At 41.0% G+C, this 11,560-nt stretch overlaps 1 protein-coding gene across 1 annotated transcript; it reads left to right on the top strand.

Moving 5' to 3' along the window:
• The first annotated feature begins 4,550 nt into the window (after positions 1–4,550).
• On the top strand, positions 4,551–11,437 carry LOC134863544 (cell surface A33 antigen-like). The gene is given in 8 exon segments (XM_063882109.1): positions 4,551–4,745; positions 5,506–5,604; positions 5,607–5,668; positions 5,751–5,967; positions 7,872–8,036; positions 8,747–8,863; positions 8,977–9,103; positions 9,714–11,437. Coding segments are annotated over 8 exon segments (1,266 nt in total). The 5' UTR covers positions 4,551–4,705; the 3' UTR covers positions 10,153–11,437.
• The last annotated feature ends 123 nt before the right edge of the window (positions 11,438–11,560 follow it).

Genomic DNA, 11,560 nt, shown 5'->3' with positions numbered 1-11,560 from the left:
CCGGAAGTTTAACAAACATCAAGTTAAGTACTCCACCATTGAGAAGGAAGCTTTAGCCCTATTGTTTGCCTTGCAGCACTTTGAGGTCTATGTTGGCTCCAGTGTCAAACCTATTCAGGTATATACTGACCATAATCCCCTGGTTTTTCTTGCAAGAATGTACAATCACAATCAACTCCTTATGCGTTGGTCATTGATTGTTGGGAACTACAACCTTGAAATAAGCCATAAAAAGGGAGCCGATAATATTCTGGCTGATGCACTATCTCGTGCTATGTAAAGGTTATTGTCAGGTCCAAACATACTGTTTGGATTTATATGTGTGGGGGTGTTACGTGCCGGGCAGGCTGTACTTTTGTTTCTTGCCTCCTGCTCTTTTCTCTACTCCCTGTCATTCGCTACAGCTAATCAGCAGCTGATCAGTACCTGCCTGGGCATCTCTGACTGATGACTGATTACCTCCTCTCACCCTCAGCTGACCAATCAGCACCCAGGACCAGTCATAAAGGAGACAACCAGGAAACCTTCTCGGGGGTCTCACTGCTGGGCCTGCTGCTGACTGGAGAGCCTCAATTTGACTGCGTGTTAAAGCATTGTGACAATTGTGTATCCTGTGCTATATGTTGTGACTGTGTGTGTGTGGTGGGAGGTGGAGGAGTTAGGTAAGTTTGGGGTACCCTTTACATCTCATCACGTAGATAACATATGTTAGACACACTAGGTTAGCGGATTGTTGCCACCCCTGTATTTTGCTTTGTCCACTTATTAGTAGTTCAGGAAGTGAGGTTTTTTGGTTGAGTTTGTTTCAGAAGAGATGTAGGGATAGGCCTGGTTTTTGTTATATTTATTTCTTTTATTTGGCACAATCTCCCTTGTCTCCTCCTCCTCCTCACCTGAAGAACATTTGTTGTTCATTCTTTAGTGATTAGAAATAAACATTGTCTGTCTACATTTAATCTGACTTGCTCATTAATTGGTTGTTGTGTGTTACTGTCTCCAGGTCCCCTAGACTTTAGTGGGGACGTAACACTGTCCTTTATTTTATATTTAAACCTTTTATGCTCTTAACCTTTTTCTTATCTTTTTAAAACTCAGCTCCCTAGTTTGATTTCTTTGTGTATTTATTAATTTATTATGTTCCTTAGATAGCTTTTTATTTCATTTTAGTTTGTTTCTTTTCTCCCTCATAGCATTGTGAAGCACCTTGAGATAACGTTGTTTTTAAAGTGCGCTATAGAAATACAATGTAATATTATTATTATTATTATTTTTTTTTAAAATTGTAATCACAGACTGAAGACTTAGGCCGACTTAGGTCGTATTCAGCCTTTTTAACAAGCTATGTGTTGCCATAGACTGCAGTCCCCTGCGGCCCTGAAGAGGATTTAAACAGTTGATGAGCAAATGGACTGCTTTTATCAAAATTGATTTTGTGACAACACTAAGAACCCCCAGACATGCCACACAAAGGGAGCGGTTTTACCAAGCTAAAGATATGCTTTGAGCTTATTGATAATGTCAGTGTGTTTGAATGCTCACACTGATGATGTGCTGATGTTTAACAGGTATATTATTTAACCATCCTAATTAAGCATATTAGTTTGCTTACCTTTTCTGAATGAGCACTAAATATAAAGCTAGGCTGAGGCTGATAACATCAGTTATAGTTTTTGCAAGTATTTGGTTATGATGCAATTGGGAATTTATAGTTTTGAACAGAAGATGGTGGTACATGACAAGTTAGGGGATTACAAAGTGAATTATTTTGTTGGGGACAAATGTGTACAGTGCCAAAATATCATGCCAAACAATCTAAAGTAAAATGCTAATTTCATTTAGTTTGGTTGTATGTCTCTAACAACATCTGTACAAAATAGTGAGTCAAGCCATCTCAATGTCAAGATATTTCAAGGATGTATCCTCTGAACACTGTGAAAGTCTTAACCAAATGTTGTCAATCCATTCAAAAGCCTCCTGTTTTTCATTCCAGGCCCTGTTACTTCCTCCCTTGGTGTGTTTTCCCACCATTGTCAGTGTCTGCCCCGCCCCTGATTGTTTCCACCTGTTCCCACTCACCTCATGCATAAATACTCCTGTCTCCCCCTGTCCAGTGTCAGTTCGTGTTGTTCGTTCCCTGTTGCAGTCATGTCAGGCCTCAAGTCGGAGAGTGATTATTCAAGTCAAGTGTGCTTCTTGTCAGGGAAAGCCAAGTGGGTTTTTGATGCGTTTCAATCTAAGGTTAATCTCTAGAGAAGAGATAATCCTGAAATTCTCCCTTTGTTAAGTTATTTGTCTTTTTCCTCCTTGTGAGCACTTTTTGTTATCCCTTGATGCCTACCCTGAAAGAAGGATTTGTTTCTGTTCATCTAAAATAAAGACATTTTTATTACATTCAAGACTGTGTCTCTGGGTCGTGCTTTTGGATTCTCCTGCTTTGAGTCGAGGTCGTGACAATCATGGCATTGCCATATATAGCCAGACAATATTGATGTTAATCAGTGTCAGTGTTAAACAAACTTTTATTATTGTAAATCTTATTAAATGTAATGTAATATCAACTTATGATTACATAAAAAGGTTAGGGCACTTGCAAGTTTAACTATTTCTAACAGGCCTTCCCCTTGACCAGAACTGGTTGTGCCCTCACTGAGCTGTAAATGTTTTAAAAGGGCATGCTGAGAAGCAGTGCTTAGTTAAAATGAAATCCTTTGATACTATGACCTGTGTAGTCCCAAAATGGCTAAATGTGTTAACCTGTGAGTAAGTCGTGTTGTTCTCCGGGTGAGTGTTATGGGATGTGATATTTTCAGAGACTGACTGGTCGAATTTAGCTGATCTCCTGGTGGGTCCACATCCTGTTAATACCCAGGGGGTTGCTGCAGTATGTGATGTCTCTATGGGTCCTCAGCTACCTCAGGATAATGGGACTTCACAGGTATCAGAGATGAAATAGGGCTAACAAGCAGACATACTGAGTAGGATGGCTTACAGTTGGAGCTCTGAAATACACTTCAACACAGACATGACAGATACAAACAGAGAAACAACAAATTAAATCCAGCAGGGTGTATTGTGCCACAGAGACAGAACATTGTTAATCCCTGTTCATCTCTGCGGTTTTTCAACAGCTGGCAGGCAATTTTAAGTGGTTTAATGTGTAAGAAAGACATAAAAAGGTGTTGTGGAGTCCGGAGGCAATATAAGACTGCCAGGCGCACAAGAGTGGAAATTGGTTTTTAGTGTAGGCAGTGGAGAATGAGGGGATGGGACAGAAAAGGAAACCTGGAGGGGAGGAATACAAACTTACATGACATTACATACAAATATACAAATACACGCATAATACCTCTCGCATATATTATTTTCCCTTTCTGAAAGGGCTTCTAGCTTTGTGAAGATACAGGCACATAATGTCACATTGCAACGCTCAGACACTTCCTGTCAAATCCCTTAGAGACACAAAGTGTTATCTTTTTTTTTTCCATCCCCTGCTGTACTGATGAATGTCTCAAAATGCTCAATGAACCTCTTGCATAATCAGTTGCACAAAAAGCTGCAAAACAAGAATTCAACAGACCTTTGAGATAGCCTGTTACAAAGAAGCCTATTTAAAAGTTACATTTATTAAATATGTTTGTAATGTGAGTATATGTGTTTACTCCTGAAATAGCAACACTATTTATAATTTATTGTGGACATTTTTAAAGTGACATAGGCTGATTATTTTCTCTTTTTATGGAGACTGTGTAACCATGAAAATGCATCACTTCATTGGGCACCAGTGTTGCCACAGTTACCTTGAAAAAGTAATCTGATTACTGATTACTCCTTTAAATAGTAACTTACTTACTTTACTGATTACTTGATTTTAAAAGTAACTAAGTTAGATTACAAGTTACTCCCCCCCCCCCCAGACACGCAGACTATTCATGCAAATTTGCTTTAGGTCTTTTATGAATATGGACGTTTGGAATATTCCCATTGAAAATACATGACACAAACCACATTTAAAAGTGGTTGGTTGGAGTTAGGAGGGTAATCGTAGAACAGGTTCGCTTGAAATGTTTTCTTGAAAGTCACACTGTTTGGTTATTTCTCTCTTGCTGTTTCGTTGTCGCCTCCAGGTGATAAATCCTCGTCTAACCAGTTTGACAGGACTAAACGCTTCTCTTGTTCCAACATCAGTTGATCGCTGCCCCACCCACAGTCAAATATTTGGTTTTCACAACCCAAAATCCCCTATTATTTCTCTCTCTTGCAACATAAAGCTGACTGTTCAACGATACAAGGCCAAATTATTAGAAGTGATAGGCCTACTTTAGAGGATTTTCGTTAATATTATGAGTTGGTGACATGAACTCTTGAGTTTAGGATTGAAAAAAGTTAGATTCTGACATATTTGGTTAGATTTGGAAACAGTGCTGCTGTTAAATCAACCTTCAAAAAAGGTATTTGGGGCAAGCTAACACACGCCAGATGGGCGGGTAAAGAATGTTACCTGAGCCGCAGGAGCTGCAGCGATTGGTTGGTAGAGCTGTCAGTCATCAGTACACGGCGGGCGCACCCATCGAGCGCATCACTCCCAGGTAGCTGTGGGGTTTCGATACAAGTAGGCTTTTGGTCGGCTCGGTTTCCCGTTTCATTTGGGAACAACCATACAAAGAAGAACCAGTGAGTTAAGTTCGAAAAAATTAGAATCTTGGCAATGGAGAGGAGGATTTATACATTGACTCTGCTATCTCTGGGTGAGTACTCCTGCTGCAAGAAAGAAACGCTTCGTTTCCTTGCGCCTTGCGGAGCTGCCACACCTGTTTACGGTCCTTCAGGGTTTTTGTGTAAAAGCTACCTGTTTATGTGGGTGACCTGGGTCATTGGGTTGTTGAGAAATAACCATTTAAAATGAATTATAAAAACATAAGCTTAGTAGAATTTACAAATCATGGGAAGATCTTGAAATTCACATTATCAATAGTAATCGAATACACACCAGGTTTGCCATGTCGCCTTTGTCTAGTCATTGGTTTCTAAAAACGCATACGAAACCTGTCTCAAGATGAAGGGTAAACACAATTTAAAAACACAAAATGTATTACCTTCTGGGTAAAATACCGAAGTATCTGTTCTATGACGTTTTTCTTCTTTGATAGATGTTACAAAAATCAAACGATATCCAAATAATCAGTTTACTTAATCAGTATTAAGTCTACTTTCTTATAAGGATCAGAAGAAATATGAACTTCTGAGGAACCTGTAAATGTTTGCTCGTTAAAGGATTTATTTATTTGTGCAATTGTGTTGTCTTTGTGTAAGTCGGAGTCAGGGTTGGGTAATAAGTTATTTGTGCAGTTCTGCTGCTGAATCATCCACAGTGAAGGCACCCTTTACACATGCCATAATGCAGTCAGATAAACATTATACATTCACTTCAGTTTACTTTTTAAATAAATGACAAGCGTTTCGAGCCTAATTATGATAACCAGTATTCTCCCTTTTTCAATGTGACAGTGTTGTCAGGTGTTGGTGCCATTATTGTGAACATCCCAAACAATCAATATGAGTTTGCCAGGGGGGACAACATAACAATACCCTGCACCTTTACTCAAAAACCAAGCCCACATTAGTTGTCATCTCATGGTCTGTTGAACCTGCAGAAATTGGTGCTAAAGGGGTGAGTATGTTTCTTCATTATCTGATAATCAAAAGAGTTTCGCTCCTATTTCATTGTTCCTGATGCTCTTGTTGTCTTAAAGATCAACATCGTCACCTATTATTCTACTAATGAAGTCACTGACATAAAAGAGCTGTATGAGGGCCGGTTGTCTCTGGATGTCGATATTCCCAAGGGGAAGGCCAACCTAAAAATCTCCAACATCCAACTAGCAGACAACAAGTTGTTTGAGTGTCTCGTGCAGATCCCCGGGGATGATGAGGGCACACCAGCCGCCAATACACGTTTGGTGGTTCTAGGTACGTGTTATTTGTTTAAAAATAATTATTCTGCTTTTAAGTGTTTAAAACCGGGTGCAAAGATTAGCATCTTACATGTTGGATTAGGCTTACCTTTCAGTATAATATCAGGTGTCATACTATAACTTTTTAAGATGTTTAAGTTCCGTCCATATTGTTTGCTGCATTTTAAATGTTCTCTAATCCATTGTAAAATGGCCTGCATATAGTGAAAAGTATAAAAACAACATGTGAAAGTAGATCCTCAAAAAGTCTCTTCCTGTTTTAACCATTTTACCATCTGTGTTTCGAAAGCTTTGTTGCCTGGTGGAAGTAATATGTTTCAACAATCATTCTCCACATTAATGGCCTGATAGGAAAAAAGTGTGTACTGTATTATTTTCTCATAATTTGAGCAATAATTTTTAAGCACAAATTACACTTTCCGAGAACCAGCACCTTATCGTGGTGGAGAGGTTTGTGTGCCCCAGGGGGGGGGGGGAGGAGCCGGAGCTTGTGAGGGAGGTGGAGCGTTACCAGTTGGATCTAGTGGGGCTCACCTCTATGCACAGTGTCGGCTCTGGAACCTTACTTCTGGATAGGGGTTGGACTCTATTCTTCTCCGGAGTTGCCCAAGGTGTGAGGCACCGAGCGGGTGTGGGGATACTCACAAGCCCCCGGTTGAGTGCCGCTTTGTTGGAGTTTACCCCAGTGGACGAGAGGGTCGCCTCCCTACGCCTGCGGGTCATGGGGGGGAAAACTCTGACTGTTGTGTGTGCTTATGCACCAAACAGCAGTTCAGAGTATTCGGCCTTCTTGGAGACCCTGAAAGAAGTCCTGTATGGGGCTCCTGAAGGGGACTCCTTACTCTTGCTGGGAGACTTCCACGCACACATGGATACACTTGGAGCGAGAGCTGTGTCCGGGTCCTCGGTAGCACGTCGGACCGATTTTCAGTGAGGGTTGGCCTCCGCCAGGGCTGCGCTTTGTCACCAATCCTGTTTGTGATATTCATGGACAGGATTTCTAGGCGTAGTCGTGGGGCAGAGGGTCTGCAGTTCGGTGGGCTAAGGATTGCACCACTGCTTTTTGCAGATGATGTGGTCCTAATGGCTTCATTGGTCTGTGACCTTCAGCACTCACTGGATCGGTTCGCGACCGAGTGTGAAGCGGCAAGGATGAGGATCAGCACCTCCAAATCTGAGACCATGGTTCTCAGCAGGAAACCGATGGACTCTCCACTCCAGGTAGGGAATGAAGCCTTACCCCAAGTGAAGGAGTTCAAGTATCTCGGGGTCTTGTTCTCGAGTGAGGGAACAATGGAGCGTGAGATGGGCCGGAGAATCGGAGCAGCGGGAGCGGTACTGTAGTCGCTTTACCGCACCGTTGTGATGAAAAGGGAGCTGAGCCAGAAGGCAAAGCTCTCTGTCTACCGGGCCATCTTCGTTCCTACCCTCACCTATGGTCATGAAGGATGGGTCATGACCGAAAGAACGAGATCGCGGATACAAGCACGAAATGGGATTTCTCCGCAGGGTGGCTGGCATCTCCCTTAGGGATAAGGTGAGAAGTTCAGTCATCCGGGAGGGACTCGAAGTAGAACTGCTGCTCCTTCACGTTGAAAGGAGCCAGTTGAGGTGGTTCGGGCACCTAGTGAGGATGCCACCTGGGCGCCTCCCTAGGGAGGTCTTCCAGGCACGTCCAGCTGGGAAGAGACCGAGGGGTAGACCTAGGACCAGGTGGAGGGATTATATCTCTTTGCTGGCCTGGGAGCGTCTTGGAATCCCCCAGTCAGAGCTGGTTGATGTGGCCAGGGAAAGAGAAGTTTGGGGCTCTCTGCTGGAGCTGTTACCTCCGCGAACCTGACGGAAAAGCGGGAGAAGATGGATGGATGGATGGAAATTACACTTGTTTTCTTCTTCTAGTGGCTCCATCTACTCCCATCTGCAAGATCCAGGGTAAGGAAGAGTACGGCAAGAACATCAACCTGACCTGCCTGTCTGAAGAAGGCTCACCTTCACCCACCTATTCATGGAAAAGTCAAGATGTCAGGAACATTCCTCGTGTTGCTGACCCCAGAACCACCGACAGTAAGTATCATTGTCTGTCTGCACTATCAACACTTTATTATCATCATCATCTTCTTCATCATCATCAGCATCATCAATTTATTCATTCTCTAGAATCTCAACAGGGCCTTCCTGGCCCTATATAAAAGATCTCTTCTTCCAACGAGTCCTGGTCAAAATGACAGCACAAGTAGTTTACTTTGTCAAAGCACATACAATGCATGGAAGCAAACGAAAAAGTTAAACATGTGATTGACATAGTCAAAGATGAAGTCCACTGTCATCATGTACAGGGTTTACTTACTTCTGCAAATGTATGGTCTGTTCCACTTAATACATATAGGAAGCTTGGCCTTCAATCATCTCAAAGTCAAATCCCAGCCAGGTTCAATATTCAATGTGGGGACCACAGGGTGGTCTGCAGCGTCACTTGTAGCCTATGTGTCCCTGCATCTCTAATGTGGAACCCGACCAATAATATTGCAATTTTCAATATCTGATCATTATACTCAAATGCATGCATTTGAGTATTTGAATAAATAAATAATTTTTTTATAAATAAATAAAAAAACAACAAATTATAACAATGTCTTTTTCAGGAAAAAAATTAAAGATTTAGCTTCTTTATTATTTTTTATAACAGTACCGCTGAAGAATTAGTTGTCAATTAAAGAATAAAATAAAAAACATGATGGCGGTGATGTGTATGTGACTGTCTCTCTGTCTTTCAGAGGGAGGCATACTGTCTCTGTATAATATCTCCAAAGATACATCAGGATACTACATCTGCACCTCAAGCAACAAAATCCGCGCTGCTACCTGCAACATCACCCTTAAAGTCATGCCACGTGAGAAAAACTTTCTAATAGCAGCTTTTTATACGAACATTGTTGTGAGAAGAGAACTGAGTATTCCCAATAAATACATTGTTTTCCTTGTTTTTGTTCTTCTACTCCTGCAGCTTCCATGAACATTGGGTCCACTGCAGGAATCATTGGTGGAGTGGTTGCCCTGTTGATCGCACTAATCATCGTCATCTATTGCTGTTGCTGCAGGAAGAAGAAGGAGGAGGAGGAATACGCAATGGGGTAAACATTTTCTTCCTTACACTGACTGAACAGGATGCTGTTATATGATAACTGAACAAATCAGACAGCCTTCTGTCAACAGAGAATCATACTCATTGAAACATACTGTATTTAAAAAAGAATATTATTACAGCAGACATGTGATATCCAGTTTTATTTCTTCTTCCTTACTCTTTATTTATGTATCAAAACACTTATAAAACTCCTTAATACCAGCAGACCTTAATGAAAAAGGAAGCTGCAAGTCAATGTTTCACATAAACAAGCTTCAGAAATTTGTTATGATACACAGCCATATTTGCTCCATTTGAAAAAATGTTCAAACTCACGTCTATTTCTGTCTGACGAATTTGGATAATTGATCATTTTGATCTGACAGCAGGTGCTGTTGGTCTGCGCAGGTGACAATGGGGTTTGTGTGAAGTGTGCAAGCTTTTTTATATTACGATTAAAAGCATTTTTGGCAAGACTAAATTCAAATATTTCAAGAACCAACCCAATACAGCTAAGGTGGTTTTAAGTCAGCAAGTCTATGGTGAAAGCTATGTTCCAGGAGAACATTGCCAAAGAAAAAATAACATTATCTGACTGTTATGTGTTCCCTTTCCAGAGTTCGTGAGGAAGAGTACAGTGACAAAGGGCCAGCTAGGAATGGAGATGGTCGCCGTCCTGATGGGCACGAGGACCCCCAAGGTTATGATGACTCCAGCGTGAGGAGAAGCCCTGTTGAGCGCAATGACCACCACGAGGAACCGAGTGACCGCGACTACAATCGCCGCAAGGATTATGACGATGGACGCAGCGATTATAACGACCGTCGCAGCGATTATAACGACCGCCGTAGCGACTACGATGATCGCCGCAGCGACTACACCGACCGCCGCGACAGGCAGAGTGACCGCAATGAGCGATACGACGACGACCCCCGCTATGATGACCGAAGAGACCGTCGTTCTGATGTTGATGACCGTTATGATGAGCCCTATGATGATCGTGACAGACCACCGGTGCCAGCCAATAAGCCAACTAAGAGGTACAATGACGACTAAAGCATCCAACCTGTATCAACCGCCATCTTCCAACCTCTGTTTAATCTTCTTTGACTTTACTCCAATGGCAGCCAGCAAGTTTGCACTCAAGGTGTGACCTGATACGCTAAAATGCCACAATGTACAATAATTTAGTGAAAGCATAATATGTCCTTTTTGAGGGTTAAGTTGTTTTTGAGAGGAAGAGCAGGAAACAAAATGGCGGCAAAGCCCATCTGATCCATTTTAAACAGGGAGTGGGTGGGAGGGTGGGGTAAAGGCATTATCTGTATCTTAGAAAAATAAATACATGTCATACAAATATTAGGAACCTGACAAAGATTTCGCAGAAAAAGTTTTTCTAATCAAGATATTAGCTTGTATTTAATCTTTAAACTCAACACCATTGTATTGTTGCAAGGCCTTGTTATGTGTCTGTTTCTGTGTGGTTTCTGCTGTTGGGTGTAGCTGGTGGAAGTTTTTTTTTAACCTACATCCACACTCAGAACTTCACTTTTTCTCACACTTCATTGGATTATGTGTTTATTTTGGTTAAAAACTGTCTATACCTGTATAGAATACTATATGCTGAGCCTGTTGAATGTATTTGGTGCATCTCATTTTTATAACCATGCCATTAGAAACTAGAACTTCCTCTTCTTCTTTCTTTTTTCAAAACAAAGATTATATTAGCATTATTTAATACTGCTCCTCCTATAATTGAACATATGCAGTGTGAAATATCCTTTACTATGCCACCCTCTTAGATGTTGTTCTTATATTAAATTGTTTTTATAGGTTCCAATTTTAATTTAAATGAACAATTGCAAATGTACATACTAACATTTTATCTCAACAATGGTAATGTTACCCGTTTTATATTTGGATCTGTGTGAACATTGTGTAATGCATTCCATTCATGAATTATGCTGTTCAAATTAAACTGAAATTAAAGAAAAAACAAGCTACTTTTTTCAACTTTAATAACCTCGAACACTAGATGGCAACAGTACACCAAACAACGTACTCATCTCTTGTCACACGGCATTGATGTAAATTGAAAACTAAAATAATTTTAGAAGTAGTACCGGTTGGAGTTATTTATGTAATGTAGTGGATTCATTAACGTCTTAACTTTTTTCTATACGGTTTAAATTACCCTCCCTTCATCTATCTATTGTCTCGAAAGAGCGTCTTTACTGCTTGAAGTTACAGGGAGAGGTGACTAGTACCGGATACAGGACCATTTGGACTTCAAAATGAAATGATAATATGGATTGGAATAAAATGTAAAGATGCTAACAAATGTTTGGCTATGACTTTTGAATATTTTATTATTTGGCATTTTGTTCCGATATCGGATGGGGTTTGGTACTGTGTGAACTGTCGCTGGGTAACATCGACTACAACTACACTGTTTCTAGCAACT

The sequence above is a fragment of the Eleginops maclovinus genome, chromosome 4 (genome assembly GCF_036324505.1).
Source record: "Eleginops maclovinus isolate JMC-PN-2008 ecotype Puerto Natales chromosome 4, JC_Emac_rtc_rv5, whole genome shotgun sequence".
Classification (NCBI taxonomy): domain Eukaryota; kingdom Metazoa; phylum Chordata; class Actinopteri; order Perciformes; family Eleginopidae; genus Eleginops; species Eleginops maclovinus.
This window is presented reverse-complemented; position numbering and strand designations above follow the sequence as displayed.